The sequence below is a fragment of the Arachis hypogaea genome, chromosome 3, assembly GCF_003086295.3.
Source record: "Arachis hypogaea cultivar Tifrunner chromosome 3, arahy.Tifrunner.gnm2.J5K5, whole genome shotgun sequence".
Classification (NCBI taxonomy): Eukaryota; Viridiplantae; Streptophyta; class Magnoliopsida; order Fabales; family Fabaceae; genus Arachis; species Arachis hypogaea.
In genome coordinates this window covers 27,413,415-27,440,579 of record NC_092038.1, presented here as the reverse complement: position 1 = coordinate 27,440,579, position 27,165 = coordinate 27,413,415, and the positions used below count along the sequence as shown (strand labels likewise).

The window sequence follows — 27,165 nt, the reverse complement described above, 5'->3', positions numbered from 1 at the left end:
CTTTTCAACTCTGGTAAGAGTTTTAAATCTGCATTGGGCATTGGATTAGAATTCTTTCTTTTAAGATTATTTGGCTTCAAAGAATAAAGTTGCTATACCCTTTTCATGAATAGCCTTTCTATAATTGGAACGGTTACACTAAAAGGTGATATAATGATTTTGCTTGCTATACATAAGAATTATCATATAAATCATATAGCAACTTCCTATCTGACACACTATAAAGCTTACCATTAAGAAGGATCTTCTTAATAGTTTCTCCATAAAATCAGCCCTATGTATGACATACGTAAATAGATTTCCTAAAACAGACCTTTCCTAAATGATTTACCTTTCTATAAGATATGCCCCAAAGATTAGCTGATAGGATTTTCAAAATGGTTTCGTGGTGAACCCATATCTCAAGGTCACTCTATATACATATTCAATCTTGACTCTATATTAATAGATTTGTGTTTTTTTTTACTAACACCACATTCATCAATAAGCTGACTTTGTCAGTGCATTAATCTATTTGCCTATGAAAGGTAAAGAAGTAAATTTTATATAAAAAGATTTATATAAGTAATGGGATTTTAATCTTGCCTGGTTATACTTTATAAAACTTTTATTTCGATTCTTGTATATGCATTGGGAAATGGGTTTTAATTTATATATTGAGTTCGTTTGGATTCAAAGACCAAGCTGTTTATTCACTGTTATCCAAATTACTAAACCATTTTTGTTTTGAATCTGAACATTTTTTTAGTTTTGAGTAAAAAATTGATTCTCACACTAAGTATCCTAGTCCTTCTTTGTTGGTTAACACCCCTTTTAGGATAGAGCATATTATTGAAAAAACTCAGATATGAATCCTTTTGCTTGAAGCGATATATTGAGTTTTACTAACACATTGAATTAGGTTTGTAATCCATAGTTGTTTTATTTTAATTAAGTTCTTTTCTCTATAATATAATCTCTGAGTATTAGTAAGACACTGAATATTATTTGTATTTTGAATGATTTATGTTATAATTGATTTTTTCAAAATGTAAGACAACATCTAATTTACCATTGAAATCTATTAACATGGTTATAATCAGGTTACACGTGTGGTATGTGAATTAGACCATAATTTTTGTTGACTACCATATATCATAAGCTTAAATTCCATTGGTATCAAAATAACATCACAAATAATGGAGAAACTCATAATTATAAGAGTATATGCTTTCTCCAATAACAAAGCAACCAATGAAAAAACTCATAGTTATAAGAGTATATGCTTTTTTCCAATAACAAAGCATACTAAAATCTTACTCAAGAATAAAACAAAAGACCACTAAAATAGCATAAATATTAAGCCAATGCTTAAACACTAATTTAAAAACTCAATTTTCTCCATCTATCATTATAGATTTTTGTTTCTCGGCATCCTTTCGGCTAAACTTGTTTGTTGAGAGTTGTCCCTCATCTTCATTTTGGATTACACTGCTAGAGCCAGATCTGAAGCCATTTGTAACTCTTTTAGCAGGGGTTTTACTCTTGAGACTGGTTATGGAATCTTCTCTAACATCCTACAAAGAAGAACACATCATAATCAACCTAATTTTTTAGATTAACAATAACAATTTACTATTGATTGAACTACTTACCATAGTATACTGAGCATCAGGGTCAGTGTCAGTATTAAGATCAGTAATGTTCCCAAACATATCAAGTGAGTTATTGCACCCATTCTCCTGTGAATAATGTTGACACAATTCTATGTAAGTGTTATAGGTATAGTTGATGTGGCATTAGCTAAAATTCTGAATGTACATGTTAACTTTTTTAAAACCGTCATATTCATTGATGAATTTCCATCGAAATTCTTGGGTAGATTTTTGTCAACAACTTCTTCATCATCACATATCTTCATCACAGTGAACACTTGATCATAGCCACTGATATTAGCAACTTTCACATTTATCTTAAATAAAAGTCTCCTATCCATCATGTTGTCTAGGGTAAGGGGTATTCATTCTCACGTCCACCTTAAAAAATAAGATGTTGGCATCATGAAGAAAAGCCTTAATAGATCTTAGCATGTAAAAAAGAACTTATGTAATGTTCATTATAATACTTACATCTTCCTCTAAAACTTTTTCAGCTTGTTTTTCACATAATTAGCTTGTTTCTCTATCCCATAGCAAGAGGGAAATGCTGCCTGTTCCATCAAAGACCATGACCTCCACCTTGTATCTATATATCAGCATGGAAAACATACATAATTAGGATGCTTTATAACAAACCAAAGTAGCTACTAACACTGGTTCAAATCTTCATTACGACAACCTTATAGATGCAATTCCATGCGTGTGGCCGCATTTGTCACATTCGTATCTATTACCAACTGGTGTTTCAACTTTCTTAGGACATCTTCTGTAGGCCTTGTAATACTAATCATTATTGCTGCAATTTATGGCCACAATAGTTCCAACAACCCAAATAGGACCCTCCTGCCATCCAAACTAATATTAGATATAATTTGTTGTATACAAAGTAATCAAACCATCTATAGATGTGGATTTCACAAAAGCTGAAACCCAAACCTTAAACTATAAATCAATGACAACATTTATCAAGCTGTGTGTGGCTATTCCAAATTAGAAGTTTAATTTGTTTCCTTTGCTTATCAAATCATTTGATTGAACATAAACACTGAAAATAAAAAGTATTTAAATTACCTAATATATCTAATAATAAAAGACATTATATATTTATGCAATATTCGATCCATAACATAACAGTGAAGCTATTATATCCTAACGAAAAAATTCTTAATTTACCTCTTTGGAACTTAGGGCCTCTTCAATGGTTTTAACTAATGCAGACCCATTAGTAATCTCTTCCACGCCAAACCAGCCACTCTGGGATGACATTTGACTTATTCTTGAAGCATTGGATGGTGCCCCCTTTAGCAACCTACACCATATAAATTTCAGTGATTTTTACAGAATGTTTAGACATTGGCTTAATCAAATTTTATCCCAAAACAGAAAAAAGGTGAAATGAAACCATCTAACATGTCCCTAAATCCAAGAACATCCTTCAACTCTGCATTGATGTGGAGTTTGGAGATCTCAAAATGAATCTGGACCGAAGTTTGTCCTATATGCCCTTGATAAAATTAGAAATAATCACAAATACCGGATGGAATCATTTTATTAAAGTATGATATGATTATGAGTACATACCATTCCATCTAATTGCCTTAAAAGTATTGTATAACTATAATAAGTGGCTCCAGCCTTCTAACTTCCAGATGTGGTAGTATCTCATCGACTATTTCACCAAATAAAGTGCAGTTAATCCTATTTTTTCTATATTTTAAAATAATACATACAGAAGGATGCCATGAGTACCATACAAAAGAATGCAGGTAGTATATGAATGTGAGTTGTGTTATATGATTTAGATGTTTTTTCTCTTATAAGAAAACTTACTCCAAATCTTGTAACACCACAACCAACCGTTTGGTCTCCTTCCCTTTGCTGGTGACCAACTCTCTGGGATCATGCTTTCCAACTACCTCACCAATCATGTCTAAGGGAAAAAATATATCTCACTTATACTTGATTTCTTTAATGATGATTTTAAACTCACCAAATAGTTCTGAGTTTTCGATCTTCTCGGCCGTAAGCAATTCCGGTATAGTCTTGAACACAAATGCGTCAAGAGGAAAAGTAGGATTCATAATGTGATTGACCTCCGTCCTGTGTGAAAAAGTTAGTATCCAGCGATATGGAGTGGGTTTTTTTATGGTTTTGTTGTCCACTACTATAAAGTTCGTCATAATATACACCACTCCATTTCTTAACTATAGACTTGGATATTGAAGCATGGCCCCTTCCACCCTGCATTTTTCAGTAGAACAAACCAACAAATATATTTTATTAGAGATATCTATACTTGTGTTTTATAATGATTTAAGTGCAACATATTAGTAATAGCAATTTTGTTTGGGATATAGTTACCTTACTATCTTGCAGGATCATCTCTATGCTTCCAACCTCCTTCTCGTTGAACTTACTCGGATGTTCCCAAATTCTGATCACATATACTTTAAAGTTCCAACAAAGCTTCCTTGCATTGATATCAGAAATATAGTCGTAATTTTCACCCATCTTGTAATGAATATTCAGTATGTGATATAGTAAAGAGAACCAATGATAAAAAATGTGGCTGAGAAATCAAGTCTCAAATTTTTTGAGAGCTTCGGATTGAAGTTTTCAATCCAATGTGTAAAATAAGAGACATTACAAAAAGAAGTGTCTTATATACTATTGGCTTATATTATATAATACATAATATTGATGATGTAGATTGTATATATATAATAATAATATTATTGTAATTGGAGTTTTTTGTTATTATATTTTCAGCAGCTTCCACGTTATGAGTTGAGCATACACACGTGTTGAGCATGGAGCTGTAACACTTGTCGATTATCAAGACATGTACTGGTTACTTATTATATATTAATAGATATATATATATATATATATATAATAAATAATATATATATATATTAAATAAATAAATAAAATATATATATATAAAATAATAATAATAAAAAAATCAAAATAAAAAAATAATAATAAATAAAAAACCAAAAATAATATATATTTTAATTATTTTAACTTCTTTTGTCCTTTTATCATTTTATTCTTTTTTTTATCATAATATTTGTTTTTACTCCTCCGTACGTCTTTTTCTATCCCTTTCTGCTTTCAGTTCTTCTTTGCTTGAGGACAAGTAAACTTTTAAATTTGGTGTTGTCGCTTCGCTTGTGGCATTTTTGTTTATTTTAATGGCACCAAAGGGAGGCAAATCATCTTCATGGAGGAGCACAGCCTGAAGAATGAAATGACCACTAGGATAACTGAGGTAGTTGAGTTCCTTTCATTCTATATTTCCTCCCGTTCTTATTATGTTATATTCCCGTTTTCGGCTATTTTTTTGTTATTGCATGATCAGTTTTTATTTCAATTTCTAGGTTCTAATTTAATTTACTATTTATTTTGTTATTTGATTTTTTTTATTCGGAAAGAGTGTCTCATGTATTGCTCACTGAGCTTGAAATCAAAAGAAAAGAAAGAAGAAAAAGATGTAATGCATGAGAAATTGAGTTTATACTTAAGATTAGTCTCATTTACTTAAATGTAGTGGTATTATTGCGATTATGAATGAATGACATGAACAGTGCATATTTGAATTTAAATCAAAAGATGTTGATGTATGAGGAACAAGAATTTAGAGAACTATTATAAATTCTCTGATGTAACCAAACATTTAATCATTTAAGCAAAAGAAACAGCAAAAGAAAAATAAGAGCAAGGTCCAAGGCTCTGAGCATCAATGACTAGGGAAGTCTGACATGATTAAAAGCTCAAAGAGTTGTTTCCTAGTTATATGCTTGTGGTATTCATGTTTCAAATAATCCTTAAGACGGAATATTTAGAGTCGTGACCAAATACATTCAGCAAAGTATGCCAAAAGCTTTGAGCACCACTGTCTGAGAGAAGCTGAAAGAGCAATTAGAGCTTAGAAAGAGTTTTCCAGTCAAGTGCTTGTGGTGTTTTTGTGTCAAGTGAAGCTTGAGACAACATTTAAAGTCACGACTAGGCTCAAGGTGCAAAGCACCAAAGAAAATAGAATTAAAGTAAATTTGCTATGTTCAAGAATTAAACAGGAGTATAAAGATCAGAGAATTCATAATATGATTCGGATTCTGATTCCGAATGATACTGACATTCCTCTGATTCAAAGGAGAGTGAGATGCCAAAACTGCTCAGAGTTACAATGAATAAACCCCATTTTAAGAATAGACTTGAGCATAACTGAACTTCCACTTCTCATGAAAATTCACATCTTAATCATGTACTGATTTTGGTTGCTTGAGGACAAGCAACAATTCAAGTTTGGTGTTGTGATGCGTGAGCATGTTCTCTATCTTTTTCTAGTGAATTTGCATTCAAATTGTTGAGTTTAATCAAGATTTAATTACCTTTAGCCACTATGAATGATACTTTGAGTTGTTTGCAAATTCTATTTATTTCAGGTAGTATTTGGATGGATTTGACAGAGTTTTGTAGCAGAAAAGGAAGAAAGCGAATGATGCTGTCAACCCCAACCTCTTTGCACTTAAATAGAAATAACTTGAGTTACAGAGATCCAATTGACGTGATTTTAGTGGCATTAGAAAGCTAACTTTCAGAGCTTTCCAACAATATATAATAGTGTACCTCTTTTCTTCCATTTCACTCTACCTCCTCCACGCTAAACTTGAGCTTTCTCAAGTTCAGCGTGGAATCCAACGCATAGAGGAAGAATCACGTATCATCCCACGCTGAACTTGGGTTAATCCAAGTTCAGCGTGGATTCAAGCTCCAAAGGACACGTATTGCTCTCACCCACGCTGAACTTGAGAATTCTCAAGTTCAGCGTGGACCTTAATGAGTCCAATGGTCCCTATGCACTCATACAAAGCTGCGCTGAAGTTAATTAATTTTGATTTTATTTATAATTAGGAAAATATATTATTTTAGTTTTAGGAAATATATTTTACATTAATTAGGATCAGATATAAAAGGAAAAATAATCAACCCTTCATTTTTTTCTTTTCTACCTCATTCCGCAATTTACAGTTTTTCAGAATCCTAGTTTTCTCTCTAAGCCATGAGCAACTAAACCTCCATTATTAAGGTTAGGAGCTTTGTCTATTGTATGGATTGATACTATTATTTTTCTATTTTAATTCATTTACTGATTATAATTCAAGAATGGTTTTCGTTCTTTATCTCATGAATTCTAGTGGAACGGAAGTATGATCCTTGTTCTAATTGAGTTCTTGTATAACTTAGAAAAGCTCTTTACTTGAACAATAGCTTAAAAACATATTCTCCTAAATTTATAATTATCTGGACTTAACAGGATACTTGACATATAATCCTCTTATATTTGGGTAATTAGGGTTTCTGTGGCATTTAAACTAGAATTGAACTTCACCCTCTAATTGGAATTAAGTGACCAAGAAATTGACAGTTGATGAATTTTAGAGGAGACTAAAAAGGTCTAAGGAATTAGGGTTTAGTCACATACAGTTTGCCTTGAATTAAATCTTGCATGATTAAAATAGTTAGTAAGAAAAGTCAATCCGGAAAATAGATATCTCTGAAGCCTTAACTGTTTCTCCCATATTAATTACATCAGTTTACTGCTTTCTTTGTTAATTTTCTGAACTTACTGTTAATGCGTTTGAACTCTCAAAACACCATTTTGTGCTTGTCTAACTAAGTAAATTAATCAACCATTGTTGCTTAGTCCATCAATCCTCGTGGGTCGACCCTCACTCACCTGAGGTATTACTTGGTACGACCCAGTGCACTTGCCAGTTAGTTCATGGTTATAAATTTCGCACCAATAGTGAATTTGTGAGACATTAGGTCGGGATCTATACCAGGCATATTGGAGGCTTTCCAGGCGAAGAGGCCGGAGTTTCTTCGTAAGAAATCAACGAGCTGTGCTTTTAGACATTCCTCTAGGTTGACCGTTATACTCGTTGTCTTTTCAGCATGATCCCCGATTTGTACTTTTTCTATCTTCTCTTCAGGTTGGAGACGTATTTCTTCCCGAGTTTGGATACCACTGAGTTCAATAGTGTTGACTTCTTTTCCACCTGAGCTACCTTTAAAATTAAGGCTTTTATTATAACACTTTCGTGCCAGCTTTTGATCTCCCTTTACGGTGGCAATTTCTTCTGCAGTGAAAAACTTCATACACAAGTGAGGTGTAAAGACAACTGCTGCTAGTCAGTTTAAAATGGCCCGACCTATTAGAGTATTGTACGCTAACATGATGTCGACCACAATGTAGTCGACGCTTAACATCCTTAACTTCATGCCCTTTCTAAAGATGGTGTATAGAGAAATAAATTCAAGAGGTTGGATCGGCGTGTCCCCCAGCTCAAAGAGGTTATCTGGGTATGCCTTCATATCCTTTTCTTCTAGCCCAAGTTTTTCGAAAGTAGGCTTAAACAATATGTCCACCGAGCTCCCTTAGTCCACCAGGGCTCTATGGAGATTTGCATTGACGATGATTATTGTTATCACTACCGAGTCGTCGTGGTCAGGTGTCACCCCTTGAGCATCTTCTTTGATGAATGAGATGGTTGGTAAATTGGAAATTTTGTTGTCTTCCCCAACTTGATATACTTCTTTGATATGCCTTTTACATGAGAAGTTTGAGATTCCTCCTTCATTAAACCCTCCATTTATCATATGAATGTGGCGTTCAAGAGTATGCGGGAGACGTTCTTGCCATCCTCCGTCCTCATCTCTTTTCCTCTTTCTTTGATCATCCGATCTCTCGGCCAGGTACCTTTCTAACCGATCTTTCCTGGCCTGTTTTTCTATTACGTTCTTTTAAGTCATAACAATCATTAGTGGAATGCCCATACAACTTATGATACTCACAATATTCTATCCAACTTTTGGCCATTTCATGCTTGATAGGCCAAGGAGTTAGAAGCTTCTCGGTGTGGCATATTTTTCTGTAGACATCTACCAGAGAAACTCAAAGCTTTGGTCAGGATTGTCGGAAAAGCTTTGCAACGAGTTGTATCAAAAGCATCAGCTAAGTACATCCGACTTTTGAAATTGCTGAGGTGATGCCTCAGATCGGTTGTTTCGTCGTCGAGATCCATGTCGGGAGTTTTGAAATTTCTAGCAATCCTGGCTTGCATGATCTCTTCAACAAACAGATTTTCACCTCCAAGAGGGCTATCCTCCCGATCTGTACGATTACTTCGTCTTCGGAGATCGGCTTCCAATCTCAAGAGCTTTTTTTCTAGCTCTTTTCATCGTCGTACTTCTCTTCGTAATTCCCGTTTTGCTTCTCGTTATCGCTCAGCTTCCATCTCGAGTTGTTCTAATCATCCATAGTGGCCATAAACTAATCCTAATATTTCCGTCGGATGGGAAAGTTCTTCATCTTCGTGCAGGTGGACCTCTGAATGAATCCTCCGCGGTTGAGGATTTTTCGACGTTGCTTTTGATGCACCACTATTTCGTGGTACATCTTGTGCTTAATTGAGTGGATTTTATCCACTATTCTCACACTTATTTATGTAAATTGCAAGTTTTACATTTTCCTTCTTGATTTTGTGCTATGATTGAAAACATATTTCTTTGGTCTTAATTTAGCTAATTTTAATCCTCTCTTATTACCATTCGATGCCTTGATATGTGTGTTAAGTGTTTTCAGAGATCACAAGGCAAGAATGGCTTAGAGGATGGAAAGGAAGCATGCAAAAGTGGAAGGAATACAAGAAGTTGAAGGAACTGCAAAGCTGTCAATCCTGACCTCTTCACACTCAAACGGTCAGAACTTGAGCTACAGAGATCCAAATGAGGCTGTTTCAGTTGCATTGGAAAGCTAACATCCGGGGCTTCGCAACGATATATAATTGCCGTAGCTGCCTTGTAAGACCCGATTAATTAACGGCTAATTAATCCATAAATGAGAATTTATTCTAGAAAGCTAAAAATGTGATTTTTATGGCTTAATATGATAGAGGAGATTGAGACGAGAATTTCGGTACCAATTTTATAGAAATCGGACCAAGATTGGACCGAACGGGCCAAACCGGGCCAACCGGACCCAAAGTGGGCCCTTGGCCCACCTAAACTAAACCAAAACCCTAGTTTTCGGTACTCTCTCTCCTCACAACACTCTCTTTCACGCTGAAATGGAGGCCATGAAGGGAAGAACACTCTCTCAAGTTCTTTCTCTCATTTGATCTTCAAACCACCATAACTTTTGATCTAGAGCTCTGATTGTCGCACCGTTTGCGGCGACGCGTTTACCGCGAAGAGCTCTACAAAACCCATACAATCAATCTTGAGGTAAGCCACATTTTGCTCTTCGAATTTCCAGTCTTGTTTTCGAGTTTTATGAGTAAAAATATTGAGATTTTAGGCTCTTTGATGTTATAGGACCCAACTCTCTTGAAGGAGAAGATTAAACTTGCCTCCTTGGACCTTGGGTGTGGTAAGATTCTCAACCCTAGTGTAATTTGTTGTTTTATGATGTTTGGGTATTGAGATGTTGTGTATGGGTATGATGATTGTGGCTTAGGTTGTGCGTATGTGAATTTTGGGGCTTGATTGAGACCTTGAAAAGTTTGAAAAGAGAATTTGGTGGTAAAAATTTGTGCTTGGAGGTGTTAAGACCTAAAGGGCTTGTGGATAAGTGGTTTGGAAGTGCTTCGGTTGAGCTTGAAAAAATCGGCTAAGGTATGGTCTCGGTTTCTCGTATCTAATATATAATGTGGTAGGAAATACTTAGGCTAGAGGCCCTAAGATAGGCATTGAATTGTTGATGTTGTTGAATGGTTGAGATATATGATGTGGTCATATATGTGATAATGATTATTGATGCCTTGACGGTATGATGTATGAGAATTATGCATGTTGTGATATATGCTTGATGAGTAATTGAGGTTGAATGGTGGGTGACACCATGTTGGTGGTGAGTATGATATTGAGTGTGTGTAATAATGGTTAATTGGAAATGGTATTATTTGAAATTGGGATGAGAAAGTATGTATGATATGTTTTTGTGTTTGTATCTTGGCCATATGATTGGGAAGTGTTAAAATGGTGGGATGATGTTTTGTGACTTGTGGTGAAGTGTTGATGTGTGAGTTGAGGAGGCTTGATGTTGATTTTGGTATATTTTGATTGATTTAAAAAAGGGTTGAAATTGGCATGTTTTGGTTGATTTTGAAAATAGTTGAAAATGGCTTGTTTTGAAAATGGCACCTTGTGGTTTTGTATGAAAACATGGTTTTTTGGGCATACTTTGGCGGGACATAACTTGGACCGCGGATCCCCGTTTTGTACCAAACTTGTTTAGAAATGAAATTAGATCTGGGATGTCCATATCGTTGAAAGAACGGGCGGAAAAAGATTTAAAATGAGAAAGTTATGTCCGTTGGAAGATTGGGGGTTGAATTTGTAAATTCTGCAGCTTTTAACTTAGAAAATTTTTAGCAAAATGACCCTCCGCGCGTAGGCGTACTTGGCGCGTACGCGTCATTTTTCGAAAAGGCACCATCCACGCGTGCGTGCGCGTGGCGTGCGCGTGCGCGTCGATATGATGCACCCAATGCCCAGCAATTTTCCCGAGAGTTGTGCCAAAGTTGTGCCAGTTTTGTGCTTGGGGCACAAATGTACCGGCGGGTGCGCGTGGCTGACGCGTACGCGTCGTTTGGCTAATTTTCAACCCACGCGTCCGCGTGTATGACGCTTGCGCGCCGATGAGCTTTGTGGTCATCCACGCGTGCGCGTGGAGTGCGCGTACGCGTGGCCCTTTTTTCATCCCAAAGTTGATTTTTGAGTTTTAAAAGCCAAATTTCACACTTCTAAGCCTCCGATCTCACCACTTGTGTCTTAAATCATTATGATATGCCTAGCAATGAGAAAAAGAGCTAGGGGATGTGGTAACTTGCGAGTGAAGCAAGGAAAAATAAACGATCAATGATGATCAAAGATGATTATGTGAGAGGCGGAGGATGGCGGTGGAAGTGCTTGTTATGCCATGGGCTGAAGGGTCGTAATTGTTAATGAATTGGCTGGTTATGGATTTAACCGTGGGCCGGATGGCTGGATTATTGCCGTGTTACGGCGGAGCCATGATTATGACTAAGTATAAATGCATATATGCTGTTGAATGAATTGTGAATGTTTGCACTTTCACTATCGGAGATGAGAGTTTTCTTGGGAGAAAGAAGTGGCTAGCCACCACGTGCTCCAGGTTGAAACTCGAAGCTCTTTTGACCCTATGTCGTCAGGGTGGCCGGGCACTGTGAAAGCCCCGGATGAGCTCATCTCCATAAATATTCACCAGTGAGGGTGATGGATATGGATCATGATTATTATCAAGTTTATATTGAGTATAACTCGAGTTGGGGAGGCACGACAGAGGGATAGTCCGATGGTTAGCTACCAGGACTTGTCGGGTTGGCTCTATAACCGACAGATGATATCATCAGCCATTAGGGACAGGCATTCATCATATGCATACTATGTGAACTGTTTGAGATTGCCTATTTGACTGCATATTACTTGCTATTTGTCTAACTGCCTTATTTGTTCCTATTTGTATATCTCGTCTGATATAACTATGTTTGCTATATTATACTCCTACTGGTGGTTGGGAAGTTTGAAGGAATTGGAAAGGGAAGTATTAGTTAGACTGAAGAATCTTTAGTCAGATGCCCTTTATAGTTTAGCTTGTTTATAAGCTTGATTTTATTTGGAGGAAGTCCTAGGATTACCTTCGGCTTTCCTCTATTATTATATATTATATATGTGGAAGCTGTTACCATATTGGGAACCTCTGGTTCTCACCCATGCGGATTTTATGATTTTTAGATGCAAGACGTGAGGCTTCTCACTGAAGTATGCTGGAGATTTCTGAATTAGCGAAGATCCTTTGTTCTCGGGACTCTGTTTTGTTTTTATGATTTCCCTTAGATACCTTATCTCCATTGAATAATACAAACTGTGATGACTCATCTTATAGGAGATTCTGGAGAATAGGTTCTCAGTTTTGTGTCCCTTTGGGTTTTCCTTGGGGTTTCCTATTTTATTTACTTGTATATATATATATATATATATGTTGCTATGCTCGGATCGGTTATCTTCGCAACCGGATTTTGAGTTTTGATATTCCCGTTTTTGACACTCTTTTATATATATAATCTCGCGCTGGTTTATCCTTGTTCGTTACGTTATCGATCAGAGTGTTGCGCTTTTTGAGTTACGATTTTTGTTTACCCCTTTTTCTTAAAAAGGCTCCTAGTTATAATCATTTTTCACAATACTATTCGTACTAAATTTTTATTTTAGAGGTCGTAATACCTTGCCATCTCTGAATTATAACTTAAGCATAAGACTCTGTATGGTAGGGTGTTACATTATGGTATCAGAGCAGTTCGTTCCTGTAGAGCCTGAGGGACGGACTGACTATGCTTCTGTGCATTCTCTGTATGTGTGTTATGTGCTATTAGTATATCTGCTTGATATAATTGGCATAAACGTTCATGAGCATGCATTTGGGACTTTGAAGCACTAGACTTCTGATATTGAGACTGATCAACTTAATATCGATTGTTTGGTGTGTATAGGAACCAGATAGCGCCTCGTCGATGCACTAGAGGCCGTGGGAGAGGTCATAAGAATGCTCGTGCACCGGAGATTAACCCTAATGACCCGGTGAACTTTATGACTGCGTTGGAGAACATGGCTGCTGCTATGCAAGCCATTGCTGAGACTTTTGGTCAACAGCTGAACAACCATGGTAATGACGGAGGTGGAGTTCAGGGCCCGATGACATTGGCAAACTTCTTGAAGGTTAATCCACCTAAGTTCAAGGGAACTACTAGCCCGACTAAAGCCGATACATGGTTTCAGGCTATGGAACGAGTACTACAAGCGCAGGTGGTGCTTGAAGGACAATGTGTTGAGTTTACTATCTATTTGCTCACTGGTGAAGCGTCGCATTGGTGGCAAGGAATTCGACGTCTTCAAACCACCATATAATTGCCATAGCTGCCTAGCTGTTGGGCGACGCGCACGCGTGGATCACGCGTACACGTGACCTGGCGAAAGTTCAATCCACACGTACGCTTGGACGACGTGTACGCGTGACATGTGCACGTACTGGACGTATCAGAAATCAGTGGAGGCGATTTTTGGGCTATTTTTGACCTAGTTTTCGACCCAAAAAACACAGATTAGAGGCTACAGAATGGGGGAATTCATTCATTCATCATTCAACTTTCATTCACAGAATTTTAGGTTTTAGATGTTGTTTTTAGAGAGAGAGGCTCTCTCCTCTCTCTTAGGTTTTAGGATTTATGATTTCTCTTCTACTTTTATTTGTCTTGGTATTCTAGTTTATTGATTTTCCTTGTTAATTACTTTAGTTTATGAATTCTCATGTTAGATTTGATTTTCCTTTTAATACAATTTGAAGTATTTCATATTTATTGCTTCTTCTATTATCTGTTATTAATTAATGTTTGCAATTGGTAGTTTGGATTTAATATTCCTTGCTAGTTTTCTATGTTTTTATGTTATGCCCTCCAAGTACTTGACAAAATACTTAGAAGGATGTTAGAGTAGGATTCTATGTTCTTGGCTTGGTTGAGTAATTGGTGACACTTGAGATATCAAACTCCTTTGTTGATTGATAATTGAAAGTTGCTGATTGATTTGGATTCCACTAAAGCTAGTCTTTCCTTAGGAGTTGATTAGGACTTGAGGAATCAAATTGATTAGTCCACTTGACTTTTCTTCATTCATTGAGGGTTAACTAAGTGGGAGCAATGAATAATTCTCATCACAATTGATAAGGATGATTAGGATAGGATTTCCAATTCTTATACCTTGCCAAGAGCTTTTCTAGTTATTAGTTTATTCCTTTTGTCATTTACTATTCTTGCTTCTTATCTTAAAAACTCCAAAATAGACCTTTACATAACCAATAAAAAGAACACTTCCCTGCAATTCCTTGAGAGACGACCCGAGGTTCAAATACTTCGGTTATTATTTATTAGGGGTTTGTTACTTGTGACAAACAATCTTTTGTACAAAATGATTCTTGTTGGTTTAGAAACTATACTTTCAACGAAAACTTATTTGTGAAATTCTAGACCACACAAGGAACCCGTTGGTCAGCTTCCCTGTGGGGGCATTCGTTCTTTCTCGTGGTGGAGGTAATGCTAGCGTCAAGTCGTCATGGTGGGGCTCTGGTTCCGACTCAAATGTCGTGTGGTCGTCTTCATATTGGTTGTCCGCCATACACGGATATAGACTTCCACGTCTCCGACAACGATGCTAATGTTCCCGGGATTACTTGAAACAGTAATTTGGGTCTGAACGTGAGGTCTAGACTCCTTTTGAGGCAGTGTCCGACTTGTGCTGGTGCTGAGGTGCTGCCAACCGAGTTTCTCGTGAGGAGGTGAGGGGTGGTACCTATAAGAGACTCCGATTATTAAGTTAGCAAGGGTTTTGAGCAGATTTTTTAGTAGATTGGGACTTGAATATACGTAAAGGGTGTTAGTGTATTTATAGTAGAGTGGGTAACCACCTTTTGGAATAGTTCTACTTTTGAAAGTGGATAACCGTTCCCTTTATCTTGGGAGTTTGTTGAGATCTACCTTCTAGATGAGGTAGAGATAGTAGGAGATATTTAGCGGATATAGTTACTTATTTAAATAAATAAGGTTAGACTACATGTGTCTCATTTTGAACGTAGAAATCTAAGGTTTAATTATTTTTTAGTTTTTATATTTTATCAAATTTTTAGTTAAGTAATTAAAGTTTAAAAATTTATAATTAAAATTTTATACTAGATTTTTAATATTTATTTTTTAAAAAAATAACAATAATTTTAGAATATTTATTCTTAAAATATTTTATAATTCATCTAATATTGAATAAAAAATAATAAAAACTTATATTTCTTAAATTTTTTAAAAAAGTAGATAAAAATGATCTAATTAAAAATTTTAATTTAAATAAAAAATCTTATTATAATTAAAAATTTAATAGAAATTATAAAGATGAACAAATTAATTAAATCGAAATCTAATGCAATTTTGTAGAGATTCGATTAGGTAGGTGATCTGTAATCTCTGTGACTGTGACCTGTTACTTCCCCGCTTCAAAGATTTAGCAGCGCCACCCACATGTAACACTGACAACCCAACGTGCATCCCACCGACTGAACCGTGTCGGTAACGCAACTGAACCACCATCAGCCTCCACGATACACAAAGCACAAGAAAGAAACATTCTGTGCATTAAAATAAGAGTTTTTATTAAGGAATCTCCTAAAAGCATTAGTAAAACGTATTATAAAAGAGAATTTTTTAACTTTAAATATTAATATGTTAAAAACAAAAAGTTTTTTAATTCTTTTAACTAAATATTTTGACGATAATTTTAATCTAACCTTTAAAATAAAACAAAAGTTTGCTAACAAGTATTTGCTATTTTAAAAACACTAATTACAAATACCAGCTATAAAAAAATTAATAAAAAATATAGATTAAATAAATAAATAAATAATTCATCCATTCATTTAATCAAAACCCCGTTAGGCCTTAACCCTTTCTTACCCCAAGTTCTTCGCCATCTTTCTTTCTCCAACTTCCATTCTCTTAAAACTTCCCCGTCTGGTATTACCATTTTAGAAAGAAACCCACACGGTACACGCGCACATACTCACTCTATCTTTTGGATCCTCCATTTTTGGTTGATTTTTTTCGCGTTCTCACAATTCTTTCCGTTTCTTCTCAACTCACAACCTGATAACTGCCGCAAACTCTTGCGCTTCCACCGCCACCGCGCACTTCTTTCCTTTCTTGCGATGGCGCCGCGTCTCTTCGCATGCTTCAGCAAGGGCGGCCGCAGGGACACTGGCGGAGACGTGGAGAGGCACGTGACGGCGGACCTCACGGCGGAGGAGCAGAAGCGCGGGGGACCAGTTGTGGTGGAGATGTTCTCGTCGCAGGGGTGCGCGACGTCGCCGGCGGCGGAGCTGGTGTTGTCGCGGCTGGGGAGAGGTGACTTCGGGCTGGAGGTGCCGGTGGTGGTTATGACGTTCCACGTGGACTATTGGGATTACATGGGCTGGAAGGACCCGTTTGGGTCCAGCCAGTGGACCGTTAGGCAGAAGGCTTACGTGGAAGCTCTTGGGCTTGATACCCTGCTCACGCCTCAGATTGTGGTTCAGGGAAAAGCTCACTGTGTTGGAAATGACGAGAATGCCCTCATTCATTGCATCACTTCTGCCCCTAGATTCCCTTCTCCTACGTTCCAGGTTAGCAGTCGTATCATTTATTTCTTAATCAACTGAAGATTGAAACATGAGAGGATCCAAATCTAACTTCTACATGCTAGTCCTAATCCTTAAGAATGAGGTGCAAATATCTTTTTCCATGGGCATTTCTTTTGTCCATGTTTTTTGTGTTATTTTCCGTTTTGTTCTTTTTTCTTGCCATTGTTCTTTCTCCTTTCTCTTGTTCTTTAGTTAGATGCCAAACGTATAAAGCTCATATATTATACCCTTATTGTAAGGCCTTAATAGGGTTTTTTTCTCAGTGTCACTCATCATGCCTGTTTATAGGTTCTACTGATCTAATGTTTAGTTAGCTTAATCAGCTAAGATGGAAAAGATATTTAACTTGAGAATGAAATCGAAAATGATTCAAAGTATATCCAAGTAAAGATTTTAGGTAATATTTATGTGTTTGTATTAATAGAAAAATATATTCATATATTTGTTGAAATGGAAGAAGCTTTGCAGCGGACTGGAGCATTTTCCTTAATGAAACTTTTTTTTATGATAATTGTTTCTCAGTTTAATAGGAAAAATTAACAATGTTTTAATAAAATCAACTGCTCATAGTTACTATTCCCAGCCAGATTTTGACGGAAAATTTGCTTGGGCAAAAACCATTGGTTGAAATATTGTTGATGGTTTGACTATGCCAGTGAATAAGATCAAAATTTTCATGTCATAATGATTGGAAATTTAAAGATTTCACTGGAGAGGAAATGTCCTAATAGTGTTTTTTCTTTTTTATTTTTAATAATGCTCTCTTAAATCAACACCAGCTCCAAAAGGGAAAATAGAATAACAAATGTACCTTAAGAGCCACTGTATCACTTTGGCCAAAAAGTAAAGTAGAAGGCTTTCTGTTAGGTGATAGATCCTAAACGATGTTGACTTATGTGATTTTCGATCACAGTTCCTTTATCTCATCTCCCACCGAGTGGTCTCAATTTGCTTACCTAATAAGTAATAATGCCATAGTATCCATGCATGGTTGAGGAAGTTATGTTGTATTTTTCATTAATTGTAAGTTGTGTTGTTTGTACTCCCTATTCGTTGCACAGCATTGATTCACACTCCTCTACCATGATTTGTCGGACCTATATGAAACTGGTTTCACACATCATTTAGTTATGGTAGAGAACGAATTTGACTCTGTTTGAAAAGATATTATGAATATCATTTCTCTAATTATCTTCTTTGAAACTAACCCCATAGCCGAAAAACTTCATGGTTGAGATGTCACAGCATTTGCTCTATAGCATTGAGTGATTATTTGTAAATGCACTCCAATCCAACTAATTGCGACAAAGACAAGCTATGTCAATGACAGATTACAAACAGTTAGCCGAGAATATCTTAGTATAAGAAGGAAAAAAAATGCAAGCTGCTTTCTTGTTCACTATTTTGTTTTAATTGTTAATTAATCAAGATTGCTTGTTATATCAGGCTACTTTCACGAGGCCTACACCAGATTCATTGCAAGTGTCTCTAAAAGGAACACTGAGGACCAAGGTGGATAATCAAGGTGCCAATGTGATGGTAGCTTTATATGAAAGTGGTTTGGTCACGGACTGTCCGAGAGGGGAGAACAAAGGGCGTGTTCTATCCAATGACTACGTTGTTAGAAGACTCGAGAAGCTCTGCACCGTCAAAGACATATCCGTGAAAAAGACGGTTTCTGGAACTGTTAATTTTCTGTTGTGGGAAGGATTCAACGGCAGCAAATGTGGTCTTGCTGTTTTTGTACAGAGCAGGTCTTACCAGATTTTTGGTTCACAAAGTTTTCGGCTGCCGGATGATATATGATGCTGACGTTGATGCATTAGTTCTGTTTATTCTGATTACTATACATTGATTGTTTGGTAGGCTACATATATGTGTAAATAGTGTGTTCCAGTCGTAGGCTACATATTTTGTTGGTTTATTTCCTTAAACTTTGTCATTCCTTGTGATTGATTCTTTAGTTAGGAGATTGAGAGAGAAATTCAGAGTTCTCCCATTTTTTTTTATTTTTATAACTGGATCTAATATCGAATTCTACGAGTTGCTTTTCCGTCTGATGGTTGCTTTTTTTTGTGTGGAGAATCTATCATCAATGTCTAGTCTGGTATGTGGTTATTCAACAATTTCATATTTATAAGTAACATGAGGGTGGCTGAGGCATGTGTTGTAGTGGCAAAGATGTTTGTCTCAAATGAAGCCACACCAGATTCGAATTCTAGTGTAGTTGCTAGGTTAGTGTGTGAGTGTGTTGTGTGTGTGTGAGTGTGTTGTATGACCCAAAAAAAAAAAAAAAAAGTAACATGAGTTCTGAGTTGGCATATACAATTTTAAGAATATTGTTTAATCTAAAATGGTTCAAGTTGTGAGCCATAACTCAGATTAAAGTTGGCAAATACAATTTTATGAAAAATCGACAATGAGATCATAAAAGAACCTATAATATAAAATTTTACTCCTAGTCTTATGGTCCCTTATATAACTAGCAAAAATTCCATTTATATCCTAATTAAATCAACTTCTGTACATCCACCCTTTTCTCTCCTCCCTCTACTTCATTTTCTACTTGAAAAATTAAAATTGGTAGTTTAAACCAAAAAATAATTGGTGACCCCAAAAAAGTTGAAAACCATGCTTAGATGTTAAATTGCAGTGAGTATAGCAAGACTAATCTAACTTAAGTGATTGAATGGCATCGGTATATTTAAATGTGTCAGCTGCACCAAACTTGCGTCGCTGTTCGGAGTTTTCTGATGAAGAGTCATCGGTGGTGCTAAATTCTTCTTCTCCTTGGCTTGTAGCAGGTGTGGAGGAGGAGGAGGGATCATGCATACTTTTACATTGGCATGATGAGGTGGCAAGCATCGTCACTTGTCCATGGTGAGATATTTCAACAACTACTCTGCCATCATCATCTTTAGGGATGGGTTGTTTCCATGGCTCTCCATCAATCCTCATGAATGTGAAGTCAGCTTCACCCTTATGAAACTCGAAACGGATTCTACTCGTCTATGTCATCAAAGAAGGAAGGAAGGAAGGAAGAAAGAGTGAGAATTAAAGAAACCATACATTACCATTTCTTCAAGCACAAAAAATGTCAGAGAAATTAAAAGAATACTAGAGAACCAAAACAGCTTTACAGTGGAACATTTTTTTTTTTCCTTTTAGGCTGCATCTGGATGCTGTATGTGAGACAGGAATACAAAAGACATAATTCGTTTGGTTGGGGTGACAGAGATTTAGAGATGCAATTTTTCTATCTCAAAGACAAAGACAAGAATTTATGTCTGTCTCTGTCTTTGTCTCGTGTGTATTTCTATCCTAGAAACATTATCCAAACGCAGCCTTTTAATTCCTGATCGACTTCCCTATGGTAGGAGAATAGTTATGGTTTGAGTTTCAAGCTTTTGGAAAGGATGAAAAACAATGAAAATTATTCCGGAAACCAATGCCTCGTACCTGTGCCAAACGAGTCCCATGCCCCTTTGGTGCAAGCAAAAGAAGACCATGCCATGCGTCTCTAAAACCAACCACCTCAAATAAGCCATCATCCACATAAGGATTAGTAAGGTCCCTCTGCAAGATAAAAGAATACAATGATCCAGTCAGTGTCTAGTTCTGCGCAGTTCTTTGATGAAAATTTGTAGTGAAAGATACAAATTGGATGCAGAATTCATCAGAGATGGACAACATTTGGGACTTACGTTAATTGATTTCTTTCTGTTTGGTGTCCCCCAAGGATTTAGTCCACCAGCAAAACTGGGCAAGTTGAGGCAAACTATTGACCTTGTGCTGCAAATAGAAAGTCAAGCTCTTACATTAAATTGGTTTTCAAAATTAAAAATAGGGAATATATTTATATGCATAATAATGTATATAATAAACAGAATCGACAGATTTATTTCCTTCCAAAGTCCAAACACATAATTCGCCAAATTCTACCAGTTGCAGTATGCTGAATAAGGCAAATTTGCAGATTTAGGGCTAGTTATTCTAGCGATATGCTGAAGTTTCATGTATAAATTCTGAAACGGATCTTCGATGGGAAATGAAAACATTTAAACAAAATTATTCAGAACAGGGCACTCATAGAAGATTTTACGGTATTACCACTACCTACCATTATTCGCATACAATACATCTATTGAATCAGTTCAAGTGCAACATATTTCAAAAAGAATAAGTATAGAAAATTAATTTTTGATTAGTCAATATTAGCTATTTTTTTTTTTGTTGTAAAATTATATTTTTAATTCTGATTTTTTGAAGGTTTTAGGGTTTACAACAACAACAAACAACAACAACAAAGCCTTGTCCCACTAAGTGGGGTCGGCTACATGAATCAAACGACGCCATTGTGCTTTGTCATGTATCATGTCTACAGTGAGATCGTTTACATGTAGATCTCGTCTGACCACCTCATGGATGGTCTTCTTAGGTCTTCCTCTGCCTTTCGCCCTTTGTCCATCTTCCATCTCATCCACCCTCCTGACTGGATGTTCTATCGGTCTTCTTCTCACATGTCCAAACCACTTGAGACGCGATTCAACCATCTTTTCCACAATGGGTGCTACTCCAACTCTCTCCCTTATATCTTCATTCCTTATTTTATCCAATCGCGTATGACCACTCATCCATCTCAACATCTTCATCTCTGCCACACTCAGCTTATGTTCGTGCTCCCCTTTAGCCGCCCAACACTCCGTACCATACAGCATCGCCGGTCTTATAGCGGTGCGATAGAATTTACCTTTAAGTTTTAAAGGCACTTTTTTGTCGCATATAAAACCAGATGCACTCCGCCATTTTGACCAACCTGCTTGGATCCTATGATTTACATCATGTTCAATCTCTCCATTATCCTGTATGATGCACCCGAGATACTTAAAACTTTTAACTTTTCGTAGGGTGTTCTCTCCAATTTTCACCTCTATATTGGAGTTTTCCCTTCTCAGACTGAACTTACATTCCATATATTCCGTCTTGCTACGGCTTATGCGCAGACCATACACTTCTAGAGCTTCTCTCCATAACTCCAACTTCTTATTTAGGTCTTCCCTTGACTCTCCCATAAGGACGATATCATCGGCAAAAAGCATGCACCATGGCACAGGCTCTTGGATGTGCTCTGTGAGTACTTCCAAGACTAATGTGAAAAGGTATGGACTTAAGGATGATCCCTGGTGTAATCCTATACCAATAGGGAATTCCTCTGTCACACCACCTTGAGTCTTCACACTAGTTGTGGCCCCATCATACATGTCTTTAATTGCCCGAATATATGCGATCATTACTCTCCTCTTTTCTAAAACCTTCCATAAGACCTCCCTTGGTTGATTGATATTTGTTGACAAACATTACTTTTGAAATAATCCATGAATCTACATTTTAGAACTCCGTTACCTTTGTGGTATATTTAGATCTTCCCACTGACCATGCTTTTTCATTATCTTAACCGTTGCCAGCTGAGCAATTTTCCTGAATTAAAGATTCCAAATTAGACCACAGTGATATAAGGCAAATTATAAAACTAAAATAGAACAAAATTGCAAAAATAAGAAGTGTCCAACAGAAACTATCACCCCAAAACACAATGATATCTGGAACTGGAAGCTATGCCAGTCACAATTTACTATCAAAGAATCCAAACTACTTGGCAAAATTTGAGTTAATATTAAAAATTTAGCATATCATCACCAATGTTTTATGCTAGACTATATTAGTGTAGATATGTTAATCTGGTACAACAACAAATTTAGCATAAAGCATGAGATCAACGAAAGTTTCAAATATCAAATACTCTCTGCATTTCAATTGCAATGGTTGAGGACTGCACGTAGGTATTAACCAAATTTAGTGAAAAATCTACTAGTATATAGTTGGATATTATTGTGATAAATAAATTGTACTTATTTTTTTCTAATGAACTAAGTTATAATAACTGGTGATTATTTAAATACCAACCACGCCGAAGATTTCAGAGGAGCGAAGAACCATCCTTGTGTACAACCAAGCCTCAAATAGCAACTCTGGTTACAAAATGAAAAGTAACATAGAGTAAAACATAAGTCGTATAGCATGAAAAGAATCAAACCATATATGATGTTTATAAAATAAAGTAAGAACAAGTAAGAACTTGACATATTATCAAGTCACTTGTTAATTGAAATATGTCTTGAATGAATAAATTCCAGTAATTTTATCCAAAATAGATGTTGCATTAAACATATGAACTAAACACTCTAAAGAAACTTAATATGACATATGCTGTTTATTAATGTCACGTAAGAATAGTGTGAGAGAATAGGGTGATGCATCCCAACCACAAGAAATTCATCTAACGATGTACTGGTTTGTAAACTAAAGCAAGCAATTGACATATTATACTGTCTTCAACGAATAAATTCTAGAAATTTATCTAAACTAGACGTTACAGTAAACAATAAGAACTAAAACTTAAGGAACATGTAACATGTGCTTAACCAATTTGAAAGAAACAAAAAATGGCAAGAAAGTTGTTGTCAGATCAAACAAATAGAAATCAAAATGTTGTGCTTGATTAACTTGAACATTCTTATGTTACATGTGAGTAACTAGGTACCTGATTATATAACTGGTGTTTAAACCTTTCAGGATGCAACTTCCTTTCAGAATGAAATTTATATGATACTTGAGCATCCATTCCTGCATGGAACACACACATTCAAAGGGATACTTGCTGCTTACACTAACCTAATACCCTAGATCTCATCTTTTCCCAAGGGATACCCTATTGGCTAAGCAACTTTGGCCACTTAGAATTACTTTCAATGTACACTTATCGAAATTTCAGAAATGCAATTGTGGCCAACACATTTAAACAAAATTATAAGATAAGTTTGATTTTCTTACCAATGCTAAAATAATTCCAAAATCCCCCACGGTAAGTGTGATAACCCTCCTGAGAAAATAACGAGTGACAAATAAGCATCAAAGGGATGGTGGTGGACTTGTTTAGGAAAAGAGAATAACAAGAAATAGCAAGCAAGAAATGCAAAAGAGTAAAGTGAAGTCTGATTTACAGTTCAAGCCTTCCAAGACCCTAACACCCAACATACCCAAACAGAAACAGAAGAGCTTCAATAAACAGAGAGGGGTAAAAAAATTCCAATCACCAAAATTATTATTACTTCCTGAAAAACGTCTAAAATGTCTTCCTTAAAACGATTTTGCAGTGTATAAATCAGGGACAAGAGTTCTTCAATGGAGAAACAGAGGTCATATTCGAAAGAGAGAAGATATTTCAACAGTGAAGCACTTTTGAAAAACAGAACAAGTTGTCTCATTTATAATAGCACTATTCTATTGCTATGGACAGCCTCCCAAGAATCTTATATTTTTCTATATTTCCTTCATGGAATTTCCAATTGTATAATGACAATAAATTCTTGAACTTAGAAGTTTAATGCTCTGCACATGATTTTCAATGAAAAAAAAAAAAAAGTGAAGAACAAAGGACTGACCAAGTTTAGTTTATCTGTTGGAGAGACAGGATGACATGGATGCATAGCATGCGGCAGCTCAACAGGCGCAATATGCTCGCAAGAACCTTCTTTTGGAGTCTTCATTCTCATTATAACATGCCAGCTGAAAATCATTTTGACCACTTAGAAATAAACTAAAAAAAACAAAAAAAAACACCAAAGGAGAAAAATATCAATAGGAAAATAATTAACATAAGATTCCAGTTATATTAAATTCTGTCATTGTACAGGCGGATCAGACTCCCATTATTCTTTTTGATTTCTTACTACTGAAAATTGCGACTTTGATAGCCATATCATTTTTTGGACTCTTGAAGTCAAGTTGAACAGTTGTTAACAATGAAGTCAAATAATTGTGCATTTATGTGAAAGGTGTCACTACAATTGGAAACTCAAACAAAGTAGGGGAAATACCTGTCTATTTTCAGTTCCTTTGCATCTTTTACTTGATTCAGGAATGACATAACAGCTTCTTTGTCAGTACCAGGATTTTTCCTTCCCTGAACGTACAATAAATCACACTAAACTTATGTCCCAATTCCATCACAGAGTAAAGTCAAAAGTGGGAAATTACTCTTAGATATGAGTTGATTAATATATCAATCTTGTAAGTCAGGCATTATATATATGACCGCAACCATGAAGAATCTGGTGTCCAAGAAAAAAACTTGGACAACCATAAAACTTTTTACAAAATGAAAATTGATCCAAGTCTTCATAGTAAGGTAACAAAATGCTCTATGATTTCATATACAGATGAGGAAAAATTAAAAACAAAGGCCATCAGAAAAATCCATCGAGTTATCACCAAATTAGTAGATTTTAGCAGATTGAGAAAATAGGAAATTACCCATCCAAATGAAAAGGGGATATTGTTTCCGGTTCCCAATGGCACTGTTGCAACTGGTGGTGGCCGATGCAACTTAAGATCGGCGACAACTCCCATAATCCAGCTCGCCGTACCATCTCCACCTGCAACCTGATTGCTATGAATACGTTAGAGATAAGGAGTAATTGAATGTTATTAGATACAAAGATTACTAGAGCATGCTAAAAATAGAAAGTACATTCATCAACGTACAATTATTCTCAATCTTTTTTGAATTTCAGCAGCAAAAGTATCTCCATTGTGCTTTAACTTTTCTAACTTGGAATAAATCCGATGCAGCACCATATCGGGAGCATTTGATCCCAAATCAAAAACCTTGAAAAATACAGAATCACCTAAATCAATATCAATATAACCAAAGATAATGTGAAAAGTTGTAGCTCAAACAGCATGTCAAATTTAAGTCAACAATTTCAAATACATTGCAACCCGCGGCAACCACAAAATAAATGTACCTACCTGATTTTTGTTGAGGAGGGAATTATAGGTAGTAAGAAGCTCGCCACCAAGCTGACCACCACTTTTGGAGTTTATGAAAACTATCAAAGGGCATTCTGGTATGTAATAATCATTGCGAATCTTTGCTCCGGGGACGAGTATGTAATCCGGAATGGCAAAATCCTTCATTCCTCCAATGTTATTCTTGTAAGCCATCAATGTTTTACACCTGAGTAATTTCATCACACAAGATAACATGTATCAATAATCGAAATCAATATTTCCTATCAACCTTTTAGGCCAAAAGTACAACTGTTCAAATTAATTAAAAAAGAAATAAGTTCATGAAAAACTTAACGTTTAAGTCTAAAAGTGTCCAACTCTAAATAATTCTAATAAGGAGAGGATGGATGCATACTTCGAAAAAGAAAATAACTTAGCGGAAGAAAAAGACTTTCGGACACTGAAGTCTTCGTATTTGCGCTTAGATAGTTCAATTTAGTTGAAGTTGATAAACACAACAGACAATTTTTCTTTTATCTTTTTCAGCAACGAGGATTGGTGCATTGCTTCGTGTCTTAAGCTAAAGACCAAAAAGAGAAAGAAGAAAGTTCCTTTACTGAATCGAACCACTACCTCCTAACCAACAGAAAAAATAAAAAAAAAAGGCTCACGCGTCTTAACTCTGTCCCTTTGCTCTTTTAACCAACTTGGCGAAAATTCAACAAAGGAACACCGAAATGTCAAGCATTTTATTTGTTAAAACTTACAACCGACACCAAAACCATCATGCAAATTACGTAATCGCAGTTATTCTAATCGATATGATTCCGCCAAAAATAAAAAGTGAAAGATAAATAAATAAACAAATAAGTTGCAGTTTACTTTTTATTTGTTTAGTTTGCATCAGCCACAGAGGTCTTTGCTGCGATAGTTCAAACAGGTATCGCAGAAAGTGAGACTTAGTTGTAACGAAAAGAGAATCAGATGAATTAGAAAAAAGAGAAGATACTTTACCCAAACTTGATTTTTTGCTTCTGTAGAGAGAGATATTCTATATCCGACGAATGATCCACGCTAAAATATAGTGTTCTAGTGAATTAGCCCAGAAGTAACTGTAGATTCCTTCTTCTGGTAGAGCAATGCAATCAGCAAGCAGGGAAAAGAGAATTTATTTAAACCAAAAACTGTTTAGCTTTTTGCTCCCACTGAATATGGAGGGAAAAAAAGAGAATAGATTAAATCGATGACCTGGAGTATTATGCCACGTCAGCAGAGTTTTCATATCAGAAAGACCGAAACTGTGAAGAGCAATCCCGGTGGTTTTGGGTGGAGTTTCTGACGAAATAGAGTAGAAAATTAGAAATTAAATAAATA

General features: G+C 36.0%; 2 protein-coding genes and 1 long non-coding RNA gene across 4 annotated transcripts; 1 reads left to right on the top strand and 2 right to left on the bottom strand.

Moving 5' to 3' along the window:
- Positions 1-1,096: 1,096 nt before the first annotated feature.
- On the bottom strand, positions 1,097-3,132 carry LOC112770029 (uncharacterized). Its single transcript, XR_003186569.3, has 5 exons — positions 2,811-3,132; positions 2,317-2,480; positions 2,109-2,223; positions 1,635-2,015; positions 1,097-1,556 (listed from the first exon to the last, which is right to left on the bottom strand). It is a non-coding gene; the product is annotated as an uncharacterized lncRNA (long non-coding RNA).
- A 12,810-nt stretch (positions 3,133-15,942) lies between these two features.
- On the top strand, positions 15,943-18,996 carry LOC112790003 (uncharacterized). Its single transcript, XM_025832209.3, has 2 exons — positions 15,943-16,920; positions 18,385-18,996. Exons 1-2 carry the CDS (start codon positions 16,468-16,470, stop codon positions 18,742-18,744), a joined length of 813 nt encoding a protein of 270 aa, XP_025687994.1. The 5' UTR covers positions 15,943-16,467; the 3' UTR covers positions 18,745-18,996.
- Positions 18,997-19,251: 255 nt separating this feature from the next.
- Positions 19,252-26,943, bottom strand: LOC112790002 (diacylglycerol kinase 1). Of its 2 annotated transcripts, none has more exons than XM_025832208.2 (13): positions 26,806-26,943; positions 25,810-26,017; positions 25,543-25,665; positions 25,312-25,440; positions 24,876-24,961; positions 24,441-24,564; positions 23,830-23,878; positions 23,540-23,622; positions 22,903-22,967; positions 22,342-22,416; positions 20,643-20,730; positions 20,398-20,514; positions 19,252-19,947 (listed from the first exon to the last, which is right to left on the bottom strand). In XM_025832208.2, exons 2-13 carry the CDS (start codon positions 26,002-26,004, stop codon positions 19,606-19,608), a joined length of 1,476 nt encoding a protein of 491 aa, XP_025687993.2. In that variant the 5' UTR covers positions 26,005-26,017; positions 26,806-26,943; the 3' UTR covers positions 19,252-19,605. The 2 variants fall into 2 exon arrangements, with proteins under 2 accessions (XP_025687993.2, XP_072088774.1); XM_072232673.1 differs by lacking the exon at positions 26,806-26,943 and adding an exon at positions 26,207-26,462.
- Positions 26,944-27,165: the final 222 nt, after the last annotated feature.